Source organism: Morus notabilis, unplaced genomic scaffold (genome assembly GCF_000414095.1).
Source record: "Morus notabilis unplaced genomic scaffold, ASM41409v2 Scaffold271, whole genome shotgun sequence".
NCBI lineage: Eukaryota > Viridiplantae > Streptophyta > Magnoliopsida > Rosales > Moraceae > Morus > Morus notabilis.
The window spans coordinates 73,825-96,258 of NW_010365721.1; the positions used below are offsets into that span (position 1 = coordinate 73,825).

The 22,434-nt window shown below is 38.5% G+C and overlaps 2 protein-coding genes across 2 annotated transcripts; both read right to left on the minus strand.

Moving 5' to 3' along the window:
* Nucleotides 1-1,267: 1,267 nt before the first annotated feature.
* On the minus strand, nucleotides 1,268-11,367 carry LOC21403638 (ribokinase). The gene is made up of 4 exons (XM_024172471.1): nucleotides 10,599-11,367; nucleotides 2,526-2,651; nucleotides 1,720-1,915; nucleotides 1,268-1,599 (listed from the first exon to the last, which is right to left on the minus strand). The coding sequence occupies exons 1-4, from the start codon at nucleotides 11,208-11,210 to the stop codon at nucleotides 1,508-1,510; spliced, it is 1,026 nt and encodes a 341-aa protein (XP_024028239.1). The 5' UTR covers nucleotides 11,211-11,367; the 3' UTR covers nucleotides 1,268-1,507.
* Nucleotides 11,368-13,928: 2,561 nt separating this feature from the next.
* Nucleotides 13,929-15,539, minus strand: LOC21403639 (ribokinase). The gene is made up of 5 exons (XM_024172483.1): nucleotides 15,453-15,539; nucleotides 15,020-15,090; nucleotides 14,866-14,917; nucleotides 14,218-14,413; nucleotides 13,929-14,101 (listed from the first exon to the last, which is right to left on the minus strand). Exons 1-5 carry the CDS (start codon nucleotides 15,537-15,539, stop codon nucleotides 13,929-13,931), a joined length of 579 nt encoding a protein of 192 aa, XP_024028251.1.
* Nucleotides 15,540-22,434: the final 6,895 nt, after the last annotated feature.

Here is a 22,434-nt window from a genome sequence, read left to right on the forward strand (position 1 = left end):
CTGATTGGCAAATTAAGATCAACAAACATAGAACTAATCAAAACTCAGAGAGAGAAAGAGACTCGATAGTGAATATGTGTTTGTGTGTGTATACACTACATATACATGTCGTTGTATACACTCACCATGTCTTGGAGATCGATTGTGGATGTAGTTCTAACTTTGTAGGTCTCAACATCTAAGAATATATGCTTTTAAAAGTCAGTAAGAAATCAAGAAAATTACAAAAAGACAGAGAAATAGAGAGAGTACCTTCAAGTTCTACCGGAGCTAAACTCGAGTGAGGAAAGAAAAGGATGAGTAGGAGGACCAAAGGGAGAATTCTGATCAGCAAAGATTCATAGTGTGTCATTAGTAGGTGAGAACTTCCAATTTTTTGGTCAAAGAAGAAGGACAATGACAAAGAGACTAGAAGTGGTTTTGGTTATATGGAAAGCAACAGAAAAAAGGATCCAATAATGTACTACTGTCTTCAGTGGAAGAACACTATAAGAGGAGCGGTTTGACAGGACCTTGGAATTTCAACTTAATGTATTCTAAGTGAAACTCCATTTTTGCATTTTTCAGCTGCCAAATGGCACTAAACCTAGTTATTTGTTGTTGGCTTTTCTATTTCATGATGATCTGCCACAACTGGTTTGAAGGTAGTTGGTTGAGAGGGCAGAGAACCAAAAGCATACAAGGTGATTTTCCCCCTTTTGTTCTTGTTGTTTTAAGTTAATTGATTTAATTTCATTTTAAGTGCATAACTCTTCAAGAATAGTTAATACATCATAGCAAACTCGACAAGACCATAAGTACAATGGGAGTTCTTTTATATTTTAATTTAAATATGATATAGATACACATGAATCTCCAGTCATGAAAGTACTCTAAATATATTAAAATAGAAAAGAATTCTTTAGTAGTAAGAAATTTCTCTAGTGTTCTCTGTACTTTTAAGAACACCGGTATTTTTTATTTAACAGCCGTCGGATCTATATTATTTTTTCAATCTAATTTGGTTTTTGACTAGACTTAATACAAATCTGATGATTAATAAACAGAGAATACCGGTTTCTAAAAAAGAGAACACCAAAGAAAATCCCTTAATAGAATATGGAAAATTATGGTTTTTTTTTTTTCTTTTTTAAAAAAACCCTCATATCCCCTTTTTTGAAAAAAAAAAAAAAAAAAAAAAAAAAAAAAAAAAAAAAAAAAATCAATGAAGCAGAATAGGTACTCTTAACATATATAAAAGTGCCCAAATAACACCTATGGCGATTAGTGCTGGAGAAGCCGCCCAAGTTGGCATCGTCATTGTTATTAAGCTGAAGTTACATTATCTCTTGATAAGCCTAAATCCATATATTATTTGATAAAATGGAATTTTAGCAGCATCAAAGTAAATTTACAATGTGCCCGTGAAAAAATTCATGAATCCAAAGAAGAGTTTATTCGGCTTTGTAACTATCTTTGGACACTTCTACCCAAAAAAATAAATAAATCATTGGTCACAGTGGCATCCTTAAAGAGATTGAAGCAGATTTATAACCGATTTCCGGTCAGGCATGCTCGGTATGGCTCCCTTCACTTGAACACAAAGAGAAGCTGCTGCAGCTGTTGAAAGAAAATTGCAGAAAGAAGAAATCATGAAGAGTACTTCAAATTTGTAAAAAGGAATGCACGGGACACAAGACATAGATAGATAGATAGATAGATAGATAGATAGAAAGATACCTGCAAATTTCAAGCATTCCTTTTTAGACTTTCCTTCCACAAGAGCTACAGCAAAAGACGCGGTAAAAGTATCGCCAGCTCCAGTAGTATCAAGGACTTTCTCGGCAGCTATGACTGGTTGTTTAATTGGTTCTTCCCCTTCTACAAAAAGAGCAGATCCTCTGGCACCAAGTTTCACCAAGACTTGCTTAACACCCTGAGATATGATAAAATTGTAACACCAGAATGCAACTGGGATCTACGTCCAATTTCAGGTATTCTATCACCTATTGACTTGTTTATAATAAGGGAAAAAAAACTGTAATTTAGTACAAAACCAGATTTCAGTAAAACTTCCACCAATAGGAGAGGAAAGTTTGTTAACAAGAGAACATTCTATGTTCAAACGCCTATAAGCCCGAGTATGAGCAAGCTGTGTAAACTGAAGGTTTCATTGTGCTCAAGGGAGGATATCTATTATCCAAATCAAAGCCATCTTAGAAAATAAGAGACATCAAAGAAATGATAATCTTAATATGGGAACAGTAATAGGGGGAAAAAAGATTCCAAAATTAGATACTTCTTCGTTCTCAGGCTGGTGTTTTTTAGACGAGACCAATGACAAAAGGCATGAAACTAATGGAGAAACAGCTAAAACTCACGCCCATACATGCCCATATAATTGAATATACAGAAGTAACAGAACCATTATATTCCCCATGCTAGAAAAAGAAAAAAAAAATCAAATTTCTATTACCACAACCACGTAGAAGGGAAAAAAAAAAGAAAAATTTCATCAATACTTTGTCGTGTTCACCAAAACTCACCTTTTCGTGGCATTTCGCTACAGCTTTGCTAATCTGTTCAAAAGTTTTGGTCGGCAGTTCTTGTGAGATTGGAGCATCCACTCCACCAGCATCCAAAATAACAGGAACCCCAGCGCTTTTGGCAGCCTAAAGGGAGAATCGCATATCTTACAATGGTCAGAGAATAATTACAAGAAGTAGAGAGCAATGAACATGCGATCATGCTAGTTGCATTGGGAAAAAAAAAAAGAGAATACCAAAGGTGCCTTAGAATTCCGGAACGAAGCAAGAAATATGCCATCTTAAAATACACTGAACTTCAAAGACAATGAAACCAACACAATCTATCGCATTATCAACAAATAGATAAAAAGTTCCCAAGAGTTGGACAACAGTGAACCATATGGGTAAAGTAAGGTAAACAGAAATACTAATGTCAAGATAGTGGATAGCAGAATATAGTATTAATTTTTTGAGATCTATGCTTAAGGGTACGCATATACAATACTGTAGAAAGGACGTGACCTTGAACCCACAAGTCAATGATTCGGTGTATCCCAAGCACTTCTGCTGGTTGACGAATGCGTGCATCCATTTTGAAAATACATAAAAAAAAAAAAAAGAGAAATCATTTGCGCAATTTTTTGGTGTACATTTACTTACACAAAATTGTTAAGGCCATATATCAAAATCCAGTATTCATGATTGACAGTTGGTACTCAAAGAGGCCTGCACACCCTAAGTTATCCAAAAGTATTCATAATTGACAGTTATGGCCAACTCTCATGGCACTATTTTCAGTAATTAGTCTATATTTCTAGAGAAAATCATCTTTCAGCATTTCTAATATATTTTCAGTAATTAGTCTATATTTCTAGAGAAAATCATCTTTCAGCATTTCTAATAGAAGGCCTCTCTTAGGAGAAAAATAGGAGGGGGAGAGAGAGAGAGAGAGAGAGAGAGAGAGAGAGAGAGAGAGAGACGTATGTTGTGAAATAGGAGAAAAATAATTCTTTATTATGAAAAGAATGATTACAACCGGCCCTCTCTTAGGGTTTTATAAGAAAACCTAAGTATAAAAAGAATCTCCTAGATTACATCTAATCCCACCATTAATGGGGTATTTCAATAGAATAGGAAACTAACTAAATTATCCTAATTTTAGGGATACAAAATTTAAACTTTCCTAATATACAAAATTCAAACTTTCCTAATTTATCTTATTTACAATACACGAAATTTGACACTCCCCCTCAAGCTAGTGAATAAGTGTTCACCATTCCCAGCTTGGACACAAGATTCCGACACACTGAGCTACTTAGTCCCTTGGTGAGTACATCAGCAAGTTAACCCTGTGTAGATACAGAGGGTGTACAACTCAAACCGCTATCCAGTTTTTCTTTGATGAAGTGTCTGTCGATTTCGATGTGCTTTGTTCGATCATGCTGCACTGGGTTATGAGCTATGCTGATTGCAGATTTATTGTTACAATGAGTCTCATCGGGCCATCCCACTTAATCTTTAAGTCTTCTAAAATAATCTTCAACCATAACAGTTCACACACGCCTTAAGCCATTGCTCGGAATTCGGCCTCCGCACTATACCGTGCTACCACATTCTGTTTCTTGCTCCTCCATGTCACAAGGTTTCCACCAAGAAAAGTACAATATCCAGAGGTTGATCTCCTGTCTACAATTGACCCAGCATAGTTAGCATATGTGTGTGCCTCAAGTACTACCCCTCCATTCCTTTTGAACAAAATGCCTTTACCCGGTGTCCCTTTAAGATAATGCAATACTCGGTATGCTGCTTGTAGATGAGCTTCCTTCGGGTTATGCGTGAATTGACTAATCACACTCACTGCATATGCTATATCTAGCCGAGTGTGAGATAGGTAAATAAGCCTCCCAACCAAGCGTTGATACATTTCTCTATCCATTGTAGCATCCTCTTATGCTTCTCCGAGTTTCAGATTCGGGTCTATTGGAGTACTTGCTGGTTTGCGCGCGGTCTTGCCAATTTCTTTGAGAAGAACTGTAGCATACTTTTGTTGTGAGATGAAAATACCCTGCTTAGCTAAACATTGACTCAGAAGCTGTCTTTCCTTATCATCATCTCCTGTCACTATTATGTCATCATCATACACCAAGAGAGCTGTTACTCCCACTGAGGATGAGTGTTTAACAAACAGCGCGTGGTCTCCTTGACTTTACCGGTATCCCATAGCCATCATTACTCTTGCTAATCAACCAAACCAAGCTCGCGGTGACTGCTTAAGTCCATACAAAGCCTTTTTTAATCTACATATTGTATGTGCATCTAAATTATGATTTTAACCTGGTGGGACTTCCATGTAGATTTCTTCCTCTAGTTCTCCATGCAAAAAAGTGTTCTTGACATCAAATTGCTGCAACTCCCAATTGTAATTGGCTGCCAATGACAACAGAACTCTTACAGTGTTCATCTTAGCCACTGGAGCAAATGTCTCCTGGTAATCAATCTGATAGGTTTGAGCAAATGTCTCCCAATTGTAATCAATCTGATAACCTTGTATCTATTGAACCATCTGCTCAATATTTCACTGTATAAACCCATTTACACCCCATGGGTTTGTTCCCATTTACACCCCATTTTTCATTGGTTAAAGCCTCAGATAAGTTAGTAGGGATGGTAATAGTGTTTAGGCTGACAAGAAAGGCTCTATGGGATGGTGAGAACTTTTTAAAGGAAAGGAATTGTGCAAGAGGGTATAGAGGTCGATTTGTGCATTCTCTAACTCCTTTCCTAATGGCAATAGAGAGATCCTGGTCATCATTATTCATATGAGATTCAGATTGAAATAAAGGATTAGAAATTGTCACCTCATTTCCAGGAACCGGGTTGGAGTCTTGAACTTGCACAGATTCATGGATAGCCATCTTCCTTCTTGAAAACACCTTGCCTTTGCCAAATCCCACATTCTCAAGGGCAGAGTTTAGATTTTCAGGATTTGCAGGCTCCGTTTCAGGATTTTCATGCTCGGTTTCAGGATTTTCAACAGGCTTTGTAGGCTCGGTTTCAGGCAAGAAATCAGTGGAGCAAGGTTTTGACACAGGAAGTGATGGAGGAAGATCAAGGAGGAAAAAGTCCCCCCTGTCTTTATCTTCCATTACCGAATTCTCCCCCTGAAGATAAAAGGGCAGTGAAATAGGATTCTTGTTCATGGAAAGTAACATCAACCAAAACATAGAACCTTTTTGATGGAGGATGGTAACACTTTTATCCTTTATGTGTAGAAGAATAACCCACAAAAACACATTTTAACGCCCTTGGATCTAACTTCTCCCTGTTTTAACTATGAACATGGACGCATGCCACACACCTGAATATCCTAGGGACAAGATTGTTTGTAGTGTGTAGGTTTGGATAGAATGTGGAAAGTATGTCCATTGGACTCTTGAAACCCAAGACTCTAGAAGGCAAACGACTTATAAGATGAGTAGATGTAAGAGCTGCTTTCCCCTAAAGAGATTTAGGCACATTTTTCTGAAACATGAAGGATCGGGTGGAGTCAAGAAGATGACCATTTTTCCTTTCTGCCACTCCATTCTGCTGTGGAGTACAAACACAAGATGACTCATGGATGATTCCTTCCGTTTGGAAGTATGGAGTTAGGCCTTGATTAAAATAGTCCCTAACATTTTCTGACCTGAATCTCTTGATATTGACCCCAAATTAGGTCTTTACCATAGAACAAAAATTGGAAAGGACAGTACTGACATCGGATTTCTGTTTAAGCAAAAAAATCCAAGTGACTCAAGTGCAAGCATCAATAAATGAAACAAACCACTTTGCTCCTGTTACATTAGGAATAGTAGAAGGACCCCACATGTCACTATGAATGAGGTAAAAAGGAATAGAACTTCTTTTCTTACTGATTGGAAAAGGTACACGCTTTAACAAGTTCACACACTTCACAATGAAAATGTTCAACATCTAGACCTTTAAATATAGAAGGAAACATAATTTTGATAATCCTAAATGATGGATGTCCAAGTCGGCGATGATGAAGCCAAACTTTTTCATTATTGGATGAGAAGACCTCTGAGACAAAAGAATGAGAAGTTTTCCCCTTGGTAATGCTTGACTGACTTGGTGCTTCAAGAAAGTAGAGTCAATCTCGTTCTCTAGCACGTCCAATCATCCTTCCCAAATCCTCGTCCTGAAACAAACAATAACTATGATAAAAAACCACTTTGCAATGTAAATCCTTAGTGAGCTTTTGGATGGAAACAAGGTTTGTGGTCAACTTGGGGACATGAAGGACATTTATTAATACTAGTGATGAGCTTATTCTGACATCTCCTATAACTGCTAGAGTGGTTAATGAGCCATCTGTAGTGGCTATTTTTCTACTGCTTGAACATGGGACATATAAGGAAAAAATGTTTGGTGAGTGGATCATATAGTCGGTAGCACCTGAGTCAATGACCCAGGAGCCGGTAAAGGTTATATCCCAGACATTTAATCCCATGGAAAATGAAAATTTACCTGAATATGCCAATGAACAAATACCTGATGGTTTGTCAAGGTTGCCGATAAGAGATCTCACCCTTTCGATTTCCTCTTGGCTAAGATTGCCTCTCTCTTGCGGTATTCCCTCGTTTTGCTGCACCGCTGCAATATTGGCCTGACCATTATTCCTTGGTTGCTCCCCCTTCTGCCCCCACTCTCGGCTTGGTGGTTTCCCGTGTCGCTTCCAACATCGCTCACGAGTATGGCGTGCCTTCTTGCAATTAGTGCACCATAAAGTGTCCTTGTAGTCACGGTTGAGCCTTCGGTTGACCAGGCCTACCATTCTCAAACATTGGCGCCTTCTCTACATTTGTGGCTGACTTGCTGCCGCCATTAGCCACCATAGCTGACCTGTCAGTGTTTTTCGGTTCGAGCATTAAATCTCTTCTGCTTTCCTCTCCTCAAACGAGTGCCACCCCTTCATTGAAACATGGAACTTCCGGTTTGCCAAGAATCTGGATCCTTACTAAGTCAAACTCTGGATTGAGTCCAGCAAGGAAATCATTGACTCTATCTTGCTCAATGAAATCCTTTAGTATTGTTGCATCGTCGGGACACTTGGTTTTAATCACCATATAATGGTCAAGTTCTTGCCACAAAGTCTTCATTTGATTAGCATATTCAGTGACAGTCCTATCTCCTTGTTTTGCAGTGATCGTCTTCACTTTGACTACATAGACTTGAGTCGCATCCCTCGCCTTGGAGTACATTTGTTGAATCGCATCCCATATATCCTTGGCAGTAGCCAAAAACATACACGTATCACTTATCTTCGGAGTCATGGAGTTCCACAGCCATGCCATAATCATCGAATCTTCTTCATCGCACGCTTCAAATAAAGGATCTTCTAGTTTTGGTCCTGTCCCTAAGAGATGATTGATCTTTCCTTTCCCTTTCAGCACACTCCGAACCAATTGAGACCATTTAAGGTAATTTTTTCCATTCAATCCATATGCAACCTGAATATTTTACAATTCTCTAAGTTGCTGAGACCGTACAATCTCTGCATCCTCCGACTGTGTTGCAGCAGTTTCTGCCACCTCTGACATCTTCCACAACAATCTTAAGGCAATTAAGGTCGGTTATACAAGGCAAATCTCACCAGCGATGAAGGCTGATATGACCGCAACACTTCTAGGCAGCAACGACGTGTCTGAGCAGCAACAATGATGACTGGAACAGCAGCCCTCTCTTGTAACGACTGCTTCGCACAGAGCAGTCCCTTCGCTATGAAGGCCGGAGCTTTGATTCCCAGAAAAGGGCCTAAAGCTCTGATACCATGTTGTGAAATAGGAGAAAAATAATTCTCTATCTTGAAAAGAATGATTACAGCCGGCTCTCTCTTAGGGTTTTATACAGAAAACCTAACTATCTAATCTTTCATCGTTAATTTATTAGATTGGCTGATGCTGTGAGCAAACAAGCTAAAGCTCCCTACTTTGAAAGAACCTCTTTAAGTTTGAGACTCACCTTTTGAACTAAAAGAATATCTAACATGGATACAAACAACAACAACAACAAGCCTTAATCCCAACTTTATTGGGGTCAGCTATATGGATTTCACTTTTCCATGCAGCTCTGTTCGAAATTAAACTTTCCTGAAGGCCTAAATCTAGAACGTTTTTCCTAACTACTTCGGTCCACGTAATTCTTGGTCTACCCTTCCCTCTCATAGTATTTAGTATAAGAATGTCCTCCCAAGCACGAACTGATGCTTCTAGCAGTCTACGTTGGACATGCCCGTACCACCTCAAGTGGCCTTCGCGCGCCTTATCTTCTATTGGTGCTACACCTACTTTACTACGAATAACTTCATTCCTTATGCGATCCATTCTCATATGGCTACTCATCCATCTTAACATACGCATTTATGCTACACTCATCTTAGATATATGTTGTCTCTTAATGGCCCAACATTCACTACCATATGACATAGCTGGGCGGATTACAGTCCTATAAAACTTTCATTTCAACTTAATAGGCATCTTACCATCACATAAAACTCTCATAGCATTCTTCCACTTAACCCACCCTGCCTTAATCCTATGTTGAATATCCTCTTATATATCTCCTTCATACTGCACTATAGACCTAAGGTACCTAAACTTCCTAGAAGCCCCAATCTCTACACCATCTAAAGAAATTTCATCACTCTGATTACTTGAATTACTAAACCTACAATGCATGTATTCAGTTTTCGTTTTACTTAACTTAAATCCCTTCGTCTCGAAAGTCTGTCTCCACAGTTCTAACTTACGGTTAACTCATTCCCTATGTTCATCAACTAAAACTATATCGTCCGCAAAAAGCATATACCAAGGAACTCTATCTTGGATTTCTCTTGTCAACTCATCCATCACGATGATGAAAAGATAAGAACTAAGAGCAGATCATTGATGAAGGCCGATCCGAATGGGGAACTCTGTCATGTAGCCTCCAGCAGTTCTCACACTCGTGACCACCCCATCGTACATGTCCTTAATTACCTTGATATACCTCACATGCACTCCTCTCTTTTCTAGAATATCTAACATGGATAATTTTGATAATATAATTTTTGTCAAAAGCAACTCTAACCTTTGATTTCCTATCTTCATGAGCGGTTAAATTCTATCAGCCATTGGAGAACTAATTGAATGTTGATACAATTTCAGATATTTTGTCCCTTTTTTATCCTATCTTCATGTCCTTGTTTAAAGTGACAAAGAAATACCTACAACTTTTTTTCTTCACGATCCCTTTCTCCTTGCTCTGCCTACCACACATTGATCAAGAAACAAAAGAAACATTAAAAGATGCCCAAATTATTAGTAAAGTAGTAACCAGCCGTTTCACCTAGATTTAGAAAAAAGCTATAGAGCTTTCTAACCAGAATACAAACTCACAAATAACCATAGTTCATTCAAATCATGCAGCCAAATATTGCGAAGTCATGGAAGAGATAACTGAAAATTAAGAGGAAGTTCTACCCAGTTACAAAATAGTTTTTAAGAAATTTCATGATGGAAATAGTACCTATAATATAAAAATAGAATGATCCACATTACTAAGGCTGCAAGGCGTATTCATCATTCACACTTAAAAAAAAATACGGAAAAAAAAAGAAAAAAAAAGACCACAGAGTCCTTTCATGTTGATCTCCGCCTTGCAATTTAAATTGAATTGCATTTACCTCGTTCTTTTTACATGAAAAACGATTATGAAAAACTACACACATCAAATCCAATCACTCAAAGAGACATGATAATCTGAAAAATGAAAAGAAAATAGACCAAACTCTAAAATAAAAAATTGTCATCCTACAAATTTACATCAAATAATATAAACAGACCTAATTTTTATGCTTCTACACCTTCTACACTTATTCTTTGCGCTCATTCGTTCTTCGACAATCAAACTTTGAACTTTCTACTCATTTCATTGTACCATTATCCTCAATGTGGTTGATGTTTCTTCATCAAAATCAAATACCAACAAAATCACATTTATAAGTACAAATTTCATTCACCCAAACGGAAAAAAAGGGGTAAAATCCCTGACCTTGGCAACTTGGATGTTGACAGAATCCGGAATCTCCCTCTGAAGCAAAACAATACCAGCACTCCTCAACAGCTCCAAATGCTCATCAGGCAAACTCTGGGGCCAACTACACATGTTGGCCCCGCCAACTATGATGATCGAGTTCTGCCCATCAGACTGCAGCATCACAACAGCATGGCCAGTGGGCACATTCCCCAACACACTCAAATGATCAACACAAACACCACCACTCTCAAGAGCCTCAGCGATCAACTTCCCATGAGCGTCCCCACCAACCTGACCCACAAAGTATGTGGGGTACGCGAGCTTACCCCCGCAAGCCGCCTGGTTGGCGCCTTTGCCTCCGGCAAGGGTCTGCCCGCTCTTTGCCGAGACGGTTTCGCCCTCCATTGGAAGCCGCTCGATCTCCACGTAAATGTCGGCGTTGGCCGATCCGACGACCACCAGTGGCGGAGATTGCGATGGGTTTGTGGCGAAAGAGACAAGCGGGGTGGTTTTCTTTGATGGGTCGAATTCGGTTTTGGTGAAGTTGAGGCGTGGAGGTTTGGTTTGAGGGGTTTGCAGATTTGGGTACCATAACTGGTTTGAGGATGAAAAGGATAGTGCTTTCATTTGGGGTCTTTTTCTATGGAGAATTTGGTCTGAGAAAGGGAGGAAATTTTGTTCGGAAATTTGGTGTTGAGACTCGCAAATGGCGTTGAAGAAAGACCAATTTCGATTGCTTTCACTTTACATCTGAGTGAGTAACCAAGGTGGACATAATAGAATAGTAGTCAAACTTCCCTTTTGGTTCGCTGAATCCAATTTGGTTGATTTAAAACGCAAAAATTCAAAGGTTTAAAATTCAGTGCTGCAACTTCGGGCGGCGCGCATGTCCGGTGTCTGAAAATTTTCGGGCACGGCGGGCAGGTGTCTCTCGTCGCTCGACCATAGTATTTTTTAGGCATGGGCTCGGGCATTCTAAAAATATTCATTCCCCCGACTGCTCGCTGCCGTAGAGAAGTCGTCCCCTGCCGTCCGCCGGATTTTTTTTGAATTTTCCGGTATTACCTGAAGTTGCCTGAATTTTACCCGAATTTTTTTGACCGTTGCCCGAAAAATGCCCGAATTTTGAACCAAACGGATCTTTTTGTCTGAACCCGACCCGATGCCCGAATTTTGCTCAAAAATTCGAATCCAATGGCTATATTTTGACCGTTGCCAGACCTGCTCGAAAATTATACTAGCCGTTGGACCCGAATTTTTGGGGAAAATTTTTTTTTTTCAACCCAAAAAATTTTCTATAAATACCCCCCTCTCCCCAACCATTTTCCTCACCCAAAAACTCTCATTCTCTCTCAATTTCTCTATTTTCTATAAATACCCCCCTCTCCCCAACCATTTTCCTCACCTAAAAACTCTCATTCTCTCTCAATTTCTCTCAATTTCTCTTAATCTCTCTTAATCTCTCTCAAATTTCTCTTAATCTGGCTTAAATCTCTCTTGATCTCTCTTAATCTCCCTCAAAGCGCTCTCAATCTCTCTTATTTTTCATAATGACTTCTTCTAGTTATGGTGGTGATATTCCCATTGATGCCCAATTCAACATCAAAGAAGGGCAATTTCCTAATGTTTTTCAAACGCAGGAATCGCAAACTACAGAAAGAGTTACTGAGGAAACTGCAAATCCGACCCATGGTGGACGTACTAGAGGTCGGGGACGTAATGGTGGTGGCACTGGTGGCCGTGGAGGAGAGGCAAGCGGTAGTGCTAGTGCAAGTGTTGCAAGTTCTAAGAAGAAATGCAAGTGCACCTCAACAGTTTGGGGGCACTTCAACAAATTCGAGGGGGTCGACAATAACGGTAACATTAAATACATAGCTCAATGTAAATATTGTGGTGAGAAATTACAAGGTAACACTATTCACGGCACTACACACTTAAGAAGACACTCTAAAAAGTGTCTTCAAAAGCAAGGAGGCGGAGCTGATCTCCGCCAAACGCAATTATCGTTTGATTGCCAAACCGGCGGTCTAAGCATGTGGAAATGCGACCCGCAAGTTGATCGTATGAAAATGACACGATTAATAGCCATATTAGATCAACCACTAAGTTTTACTGAACAAAGAAATTAGCAGCGTTATATTAAAATTGTACATAATCCTAATGCATAATTTTTTTCTAGAACTACTCTTAGGAAAGATGCATTAAAATTATATAAACAAGAAAAAAAAGCATTAATCAACCTTCTACACTCTACTAGTGGTTGCGTTGCGTTAACGGCGGATATTTAGTCCGTCGTTGCTAACAAGGATTATTTAGCTGTAACCGGACATTATTATAAAAGTTTTGATTTGGATAAGAGAATCTTAGGTTTCAAATGTGTTATAGGATCACATACTGCCAATTTAATATATAACACAATTTTATCTGTTATTGATGAATATAGTTTAAGAGATAGAATAATGGCCATAACATTAGATAATGCAACTGCAAATACTAATTGGAGAGATTAACGGTGTAAGTTGGCCAGGTGGGCTCGGGTTTAGCTGAAATTTGGGCCGAGCCACAATAATTGGGATGGGAAACATGTGGGCCGCAACAGGCCGCAGAACCCAAAAACCCGTACAACATCGGGTTACCTCGAGTAAGGTCGGCTCGCAAGGGTTTGTCGGGTTGAGCCCTCTAATTTTATTTTTTTTATTTTTTATTTTTTTATTTTTTTTATTTTTTATAAAAAAAACACTTTGGAACTTTGAAAGTCTTGAAAGTTTTGTTACCTTAGTCAGTTTTGAAAGTTTGGAGAAAATAACTTCTCTAGCTCTCAGTTTGGAGAAAATAAGTTCTCTAGCTCTCTTTATCTTGTTTGTTATACCTACAAATATTAATAGTAATTCTACTTCCAATGATCAAGTTGATTCTCTCCTCAAATGGAAATCCAACCTCCAACACATTCCCATATCACTCCGAACTTCATGGACTACTACTAATTCCCAATCAATTCTTTTAACTCTTCCATTCAATAAGTAAATTATCAAGTTGGAAAAAGCAGTAAATAAGTAAATATTATTTAACATAACAAATAACACATTCAACAGTCCAATAGTCCTAAGTCTAACACATTCAAAAGCACTAAAACAGTAAAAGGTAATAACATAACATCCATTATCCAATAGTCCTAAAAAACATTCCAAGTCCAACAGTCCCAATAAATTTAAGTTAATAAAACATACTTCGGTCCACAAAATCAAGCAAATAGTTCAGCAAAAAAACTTCATAAAGATAACAATATGTCCAGCACACAGTCTATAAAGTCCAGAAAAATAAGAATTTTAGTCCTAAACAAATAGTTCAATCCAGAACGATAGCACATCCATTTCTAACTTGCCCCTCATGTATTGGAACAGAATTTGGCAAATCTTGAGAAGATTTATAAAGAGATTGAAGCAGATTCATAACCGATTTCCGGTCAGGCATGCTCGGTATGGCTCCCTTCACTTGAACACAAAGAGAAGCTGCTGCAGCTGTTGAAAGAAAATTGCAGAAAGAAGAAATCATGAAGAGTACTTCAAATTTGTAAAAAGGAATGCACGGGACACAAGACATAGATAGATAGATAGATAGAAAGATAGATAAATACCTGCAAATTTCAAGCATTCCTTTTTAGACTTTCCTTCCACAAGAGCTACAGCAAAAGACGCGGTAAAAGTATCGCCAGCTCCAGTAGTATCAAGGACTTTCTCGGCAGCTATGACTGGTTGTTTAATTGGTTCTTCCCCTTCTACAAAAAGAGCAGATCCTCTGGCACCAAGTTTCACCAAGACTTGCTTAACACCCTGAGATATGATAAAATTGTAACACCAGAATGCAACTGGGATCTACGTCCAATTTCAGGTATTCTATCACCTATTGACTTGTTTATAATAAGGGAAAAAAAACTGTAATTTAGTACAAAACCAGATTTCAGTAAAACTTCCACCAATAGGAGAGGAAAGTTTGTTAACAAGAGAACATTCTATGTTCAAACGCCTATAAGCCCGAGTATGAGCAAGCTGTGTAAACTGAAGGTTTCATTGTGCTCAAGGGAGGATATCTATTATCCAAATCAAAGCCATCTTAGAAAGGAAGAGACATCAAAGAAATGATAATCTTAATATGGGAATAGTAATAGGGGGAAAAAAGATTCCAAAATTAGATACTTCTTCGTTCTCAGGCTGGTGTTTTTTAGACGAGACCAATGACAAAAGGCATGAAACTAATGGAGAAACAGCTAAAACTCACGCCCTACATGCCCATATAATCGAATATACAGAAGTAACAGAACCATTATATTCCCCATGCTAGAAAAAGAAAAAAAAATCAAATTTCTATTACCACAACCACGTAGAAGGGAAAAAAAAAAGAAAAATTTCATCAATACTTAAATATCAACTAATTCCAACAGTTCTTGTGAGATTGGAGCATCCACTCCACCAGCATCCAAAATAACAGGAACCCCAGCGCTTTTGGCAGCCTAAAGGGAGAATCGCATATCTTACAATGGTCAGAGAATAATTACAAGAAGTAGAGAGCAATGAACATGCGATCATGCTAGTTGCATTGGGAAAAAAAAAAAAGAGAATACCAAAGGTGCCTTAGAATTCCGGAACGAAGCAAGAAATATGCCATCTTAAAATACACTGAACTTCAAAGACAATGAAACCAACACAATCTATCGCATTATCAACAAATAGATAAAAAGTTCCCAAGAGTTGGACAACAGTGAACCATATGGGTAAAGTAAGGTAAACAGAAATACTAATGTCAAGATAGTGGATAGCAGAATATAGTATTAATTTTTTGAGATCTATGCTTAAGGGTACGCATATACAATACTGTAGAAAGGACGTGACCTTGAACCCACAAGTCAATGATTCGGTGTATCCCAAGCACTTCTGCTGGTTGACGAATGCGTGCATCCATTTTGAAAATACATAAAAAAAAGAGAGAAATCATTTGCGCAATTTTTTGGTGTACATTTACTTACACAAAATTGTTAAGGCCATATATCAAAATCCAGTATTCATGATTGACAGTTGGTACTCAAAGAGGCCTGGACACCCTAAATTGTTTAATTATTGGTTAAAAAATGTTTCAATAATTATTTGTGGGAGAACGTTGTACGTGAACTTGATAATCATCAGGATAAGCAATTACGATGTCATTTTGGGAATGGACTTCCTGAGGAAATACAATGCCGTCATCGACTGCAGAAGTCGGAAGGTCACGTTCAAGCCACCCGAGGAAAGCGAGTTCACTTACATAGGGACATCTCAAGAGCGGCCAGTGTAGATGGTGTCCGCAATGAGAGCAAGTAAGATGTTAGCCAGTGGATGCATAGGGTATCTGGCTAATTTGGTGGACAAGTCTAAGGAGATTAAAATGAGACCGGAGGATATTCCAATAGTCAAACAATTCGTGGAAGTCTTTTTAGAAGAATTACCAAGACTACCCCCAGAGCGAGAGATCTCATTCGAGCTCGAACTGATGCCAGGATCAGCACCAGTTTCTAAGGCACCATATCGGATGGCCCCGGCCGAGCTTAAAGAGCTTCAGGTGCAACTACAATAGTTGATAGATAAAGGTTTTGTCGCCCAAGTTATTCGCCATGGGGAGCACCAATTTTGTTCGTGAAGAAGAAAGACGGTACACTGAGAATGTGTATCGACTATCGGGAGCTGAATAAGATTACGATCAAGAACAAGTATCCACTTCTGAGGATCGACGATCTGTTCGACCAATTGAAGGGAGCTGCATATTTTTCCAAGATTGATTTACGTTCAGGGTACCACCAGCTTCGGATAAAGGAAGACGACGTGTCAAAGACAGCTTTTAGGACTCGTTATGTACACTCTGAGTTCCTCGTGATGCCGTTTGGACTGACTAATGCTCCAGCAGCATTCATGGACTTGATGAATCGAGTATTTAGGGATCATCTAGACAAGTTTGTTATCATTTTCATAGATGACATTCTGATCTACTCTAAGACGAAGGAAGAGCACGAGGAGCATCTGAAGACTGCCTTACAAATACTGAAGGAGAACCAGTTGTATGCCAAATTTTTCAAAGTGTGAATTTTGGCTAGAAAATGTACAATTTTTAGGGCACGTGGTATCCAAAGAAGGAGTTACCGTGGATCCCGCCAAGATTGAAGCAGTTAGTAATTGGTCAGCTCCGAGGAGCGTGACGGAGATACGTAGTTTTCTTGGTTTAGCGGGATACTACCGGCGCTTTGTAGAGGGATTCTCAAAGCTAGCAGCACCGCTCACGGCTCTCACGCGAAAAGAAAGGAAGTATGAATGGACCGAGAAATGCGAAGAAAGCTTTCAGTAGCTAAAAGGGAGACTCACCAGCGCACCAGTGTTGACCATTCTAGATGCAGAGGAAAGGAACTTCGTAGTCTACAACGATGCTTCTAAGAAAGGATTAGGAGCCGTTCTCATGCAAGGAGGAAAAGTGGTCGCCTACGCCTCGCGACAACTTAAAGATCATGAAAGGAACTACCCGACACACGATTTAGAACTTGCAGCGGTGGTTTTTACACTGAAAATATGGTGACACTACCTGTATGGAGCGAAGTGTGAGATCTACACAGACCACCAAAGTCTCAAGTACATCTTCACTCAGAAGGAGTTGAACATGAGACAACAAAGATGGCTAGAATTGGTAAAGGACTATGATTGTGAGATCCTCTATCATCCCGGAAAAGCAAATAAGGTGGCTGATGCACTAAGTCAGAAGTCGTCAGCGACACTAATGGCGATCAGTGCTCTGCCACAACCCCTGCAGAAGGACATATACAACCTTGAAATTGAGATAATTTCAGGGAAGTTATCATCTCTCACCCTACAGCCGACCATCCTCGAGCACATGAAGAGTAGTCAGGAATTCAATCCTACCTTAGTGAAGTTAAAGGAGGAAGTTTTCGAAGGCAAAGAAACAGTGTTTAGCCTCTTGGAGGATGGCACACTCCTCCATAAGGGTAGGATATGTGTCCCTAAAGATGAGGAAATGAGGAAGCAGATCCTTTCAGAAGCACATGAAACGCCTTTCTCTGTTCATCCGGGAGCAACTAAGATGTACAAGGATCTGAAAAGGAGCTTTTGGTGGCCAGGAATGAAGAAGGACGTGACTAAATTCATATCGAAGTTCCTTAACTGTCAGAAAGTTAAAGCAGAGCATCAGCGTCCAGCAGGAGAACTACAGAGATTGACATTCCAGAATGGAAGTGGGACCAAATCACGATGGATTTCATGGTAGGGTTGCCCAGAACATCCGACGGTAACGATGCAATTTGGGTGATCGTAGATCGATTGACTAAATCCGCACATTTTCTACCAATCAAACTCAGTTATTCTGTTGAGCGGCTGGCCGAACTTTACGTGTCCAAGATAGTAGCGTGGCATGGAATTCTAGAATCCATCATTTCGGATCGAGACGGCCGCTTCACGTCAAGATTTTGGAAAAGTATACATGACGCAATGGGATCTATGCTAAAGTTCAGTACGGCTTTTCACCCGCAGACAGATGGCCAATCTGAGAGGACCATCCAGACCCTATAAGATATGCTAAGGGCATGTGTCATGGACTTCAAGGGAAACTGGGATAAGAAGTTACCTTTGATAGAGTTTTCCTACAATAATAGCTATCACACGTTAATAGGAATGGCACCTTTCGAAGCTCTATACGGAAGAAAATGCAGGTCTCCAATTCACTGGTATGAACCAAGGGAGAAGCATCTTGAGATAGTAGACTTCATCAGGAGAACCACAGAGGATGTAAGACTCATCAGAGAGAGGTTAGATACGGCTCACAGTCGTCAGAAGAGTTATGCCGCAGGTCACTAGAGTTTCAGACAGGATACTTAGTTCTTCTGAAGGTGGCACCGATGAAAGGGGTAATGTGATTTGACAAGAAAGGGAAACTCAGTCCAAGATACATCGGACCTTTTGATATTCTTGAAAGGATTGGAAAGGTCACATACAGAATAGCATTGCCGCTAGAATTGGCTTCTATACACAACGTCTTTCATGTATCAATGCTGAAGAAATAAGTGACAGATCCATCACATGTATTGCACCAGGAACCTGTCGAGGTGCACGCGGACCTCACCTATGAGGAAAAACCAGTCCAGATCTTGGTTCACGAGGAGAAAACTTTAAGGAATAAAGTAATTCTTCTAGTTAAAGTCTTATGGCGAAATCACAATGTGGAGGAAACTACATAGGAACGCGAAGATGATATGAGAAAAAGCTACCCCGAGTTGTTCTAATTTTCGGGACGAAAATTCTTAAGGGGGGTAGATTGTAGTGACCAAGAAAATCTCATAATTTAAATAATGCAATTCATGTATTTAAGTCAAGGATTTTTCCTGAAAAAATGAAATATATAATGGTATATCTTGTGATTGAAGGATTTGTGGAATTAACATCTGTATTCCTATAATTCTGTAACAGATTTCACGTTAAGTTCACGTTTTTGTGATCAAGTAAATTCGATCAAAAAATTCTCACCGTAATTTAAAACGGAAGAATTTCTAGTACAGATACAGTTTGAGAATCCTAATTCTAAGAATCTCCAAACACAGTACGAACTAGCATCTAGTACACATATACAGGAGAAAATAACTGTCAGTATAATTTTTAACAGTTTCAAAGAGAAAATTTAGAAAATGGACAAAAGTACAAGGGTTAGGTTTCATTTCTCTCTCTTCTTTCCTCACTTGACCGGCCAAACTTAAGGGATTATAACCAAAATTTGGCTAGTGGAGTGTGCTAGAGGATTCATGATGAGATAGAGTCAAATCAACTATTTGACAAGAATTGCTTGCTTCACTTTCCTCTTGAATCACACAATCGGCCAGCCACAATAAGGGGGGATTAATCTAAAAATCTAGCTAATTAAGCTAGCTTGATAGGCATAAATGAGAACTAAGATGAGATCAAGCAATGTCTATAAAGGAGAGACCATTAGTGCAAGCATTAGGTTAGCCATTTTTGCACATCTCCTCTCATTTCCTCCACACCCAAACCGGCCACACTTTCCACTATCTCTCTCAAATATTTTCTTCCACTCTTCTAACTTTAAACCACTAGCAAACAATAGAAGAAGAAGAAGAAGAAGAAGAAGAAGAAGAAGGAGATCAAGGGATTCTAGGAAGAGTGTAGACAAGCATCTCTCCAAGGGTAAAGAAACTCTAAATCCTCTCTTTTTTTTCACGTTTTAGTAAAGTTTGAAATATGGAAATATTCTTCTCAAAATTCCTTATACTCTTCTAGTTCCAAGCCATTAACAAATCTTAGAGGAGTTCAAAGTTTTTTCAAGAAAGAGAGAGTTCCTCAAGGGTAAGTTTTTTTAAACTCTTCTCCATCAATTTCTAGCCAACTTTAAGCTTGGATTTATGGATGTAAATTTGTGGTTCTTGAGGAGATGAGATTGTAATAAGAGTGTGTGAGTTTTATGTTGGTTTTGTGAGTTTGAGCTTAGATTGATTAGCAATATGTGGTATGTTTATACATGGTTGAAGTTTGCTTATTTTTGTTAGAGAAAAAAATTTTCGGTTACTTTGAATTCAGAAATGAGGATCCTAGAGCGAGATTTTTCGGTGTTTCAAAGTTTAAACTTATAGCCCTAGATGTTTTGAACATTTTCGGTTACTATGACAAAACCCAACTTTAATTCTAAAAACAAGTTTGAGGCCATTTTGTAAAAGAAACGGACAGGCTGTCCAACACAGTTTCAAAAAGAAAATTTTTACTACAGCATTACTATAGCATCCACGGCATTTTAAAAGATTGGTGCAGCATTTCCTACATCAAAAGAAAAAAAAAATAACAGCCACTGTTTTCAGCCAAACGAGGCCTTTAGAAGCTGAATTTTAACTTTCACTAAAAACGACAATTTTAGATCTCGATGAGACGAAGAATTGTCACGATGAACAAAATTTTGAAATCAGACTCTAAGATACAGTAAAACGCAGATTTCAGAAACTACACAGTTTTTAACAAAACAAAACTAAAACAGTGTCGGTTTTAACAAAAAGTCATCAAAGAACTTAGTGGTTTATCGAGCAAATAATCCCGACGGGCACCTATGAGCCCAATACGATAGGTCTGTAGAATTTTGAAGATTTAATGTGGGTCCAACGCCCGCATTAATTTAAGAGACTCCGTTAGAGTATAAATTTTAGCGGCCTAAGAGTTAGAATGCCATGTATAAGTTATAGGCCGAATTGGGCCTTAATATCATAACAAGGAAAAATAAGGAAAATAAGATTTTGAAGATTTAATAAATTGATCTTTATTATCCTTTAGTAAATGAGAGGAATATATGCCTTATGAAAAGGGTTAGATTTTACTTCATAAGTTGCTAAAATTGAATAGCAAACGACAGTTAACCTCACACTCTTAATGGGTGTTTAGTTTCAGAAGAAAGCAAGTGAGAGACTAAGCTATTTGGCAAAAAGAGGATTCCGGCTTTGAAAATCAAGTAAGTAAAAATATCGCCTACAGTATAAATAGATTTTAAAGTGAACAATACACATGAATTATATATGTTGAGTATATTTAATGTTATGTATGCTATGTTATATTATACTACTTACACTTAAGCGGTACACATGAGTTATATGTGATCGAGTACATTCCATGATATAGTATGCTATGCTAGGTCATATTGCATACACCTTAATAAGTCAAGAGAAACTTATAAGAATAACCTCAGTTGGGTGCCGTACCAGCCTCCGCAAGGGGGGTAACTCTATGACAACCATCAATCCCTTGAGGCACAATGACAAGAAAGGGTAAGTTGTGCAGTCCCATATCCGCAAGGGGGAAAAGAAAGGAAATATAATAATCACGGTGTCGTGGGGGACCTTGCAAACCCTCACGTCTCGATGATTGCGCGCAAGTGGTACGAGCACTCGGGCCCAAAAGAAAAGAAATATAAGATAAGATAAGATAATAAGATTCTGATAAGACATCATAATTAAGCATAATTGGCTCATGTATATTTATTCATGTGAACTTACAGTTATTTTGCGAGAGGTAGTTCCTACTTGCTGAGCGAAAGCTCATTATAGAATGTTTATACTGTAGGTAAGCAACTGGCATATAATGCCTGATGGACTGACAGTGAGTGGACAAACGATGTGGAGATCGGAAAATGGATACCGCTCGTAAATATTCTCGCAATCAGCTTTATGTTATAAATAGTTTTGCTAATTATGATTCTGAAACTATATGTTAAATAGTTTTGAGGATTATGACTATTAGTAAGTAAGACTTAAAGAGTAGATATATACATATAGATAAATTTATATGCTTTGAGAAACATATATGTTGAGATTTGAATATTTTGATTAAGAAAGTAAAATTCGTATCCTATGTTTACAATAAGACTTTAAAAAAAATGTTCTGCAAACTTTAAAAAACTTCAGTAAGTTCAAGTCAAAAGGTCAGCTACAGTGGCGGCCTCTTACGAGGGTCGTCACATAACATATGATTGAGAGTAAGTGTAGAGATTAACCTAAAATTAGTTCATCTCAGTTGTCATGAAAAACATAATATTTCCCAGAAAACAAAAAATAAAAAACAAAAAAACTAACCTTTATGTTTTAGCTTTGCCTTCAATGAAGATTTCAGTCTTCTCTTCACTCTTCTTCCTCGGCTGGATCTGGTCACTAGCAGTACAACCACAGAATTTTCATTTAGAGCCTCCTTACATCTTCTACCACCAAGATATGTATACTACACACACACATATGTATATATAGAGTACATGAGGATGACAACAGAGGAGCAAAAAATGTAAAGCACGG

What these genes read in the sequence shown, in the direction of transcription:
- LOC21403639 (XM_024172483.1), bottom strand. Translation starts at nt 15,539, where the DNA reads ATGGATGCACGCATTCGTCAACCAGCAGAAGTGCTTGGGATACACCGA. An exon ending in GCTCCAATCTCACAAGAACT is followed by an intron (nt 14,918 to 15,019) that starts GTTGGAATTAGT and finishes TTCTTTTTCTAG; the next exon opens with CATGGGGAATATAATGGTTC. An exon ending in GGAATGCTTGAAATTTGCAG is followed by an intron (nt 14,102 to 14,217) that starts GTATTTATCTAT and finishes TTCTTTCAACAG; the next exon opens with CTGCAGCAGCTTCTCTTTGT.
- LOC21403638 (XM_024172471.1), bottom strand. Translation starts at nt 11,210, where the DNA reads ATGAAAGCACTATCCTTTTCATCCTCAAACCAGTTATGGTACCCAAAT. An exon ending in TAGCGAAATGCCACGAAAAG is followed by an intron (nt 1,916 to 2,525) that starts GTGAGTTTTGGT and finishes ATCATATCTCAG; the next exon opens with GGTGTTAAGCAAGTCTTGGT. An exon ending in GGAATGCTTGAAATTTGCAG is followed by an intron (nt 1,600 to 1,719) that starts GTATCTTTCTAT and finishes TTCTTTCAACAG; the next exon opens with CTGCAGCAGCTTCTCTTTGT.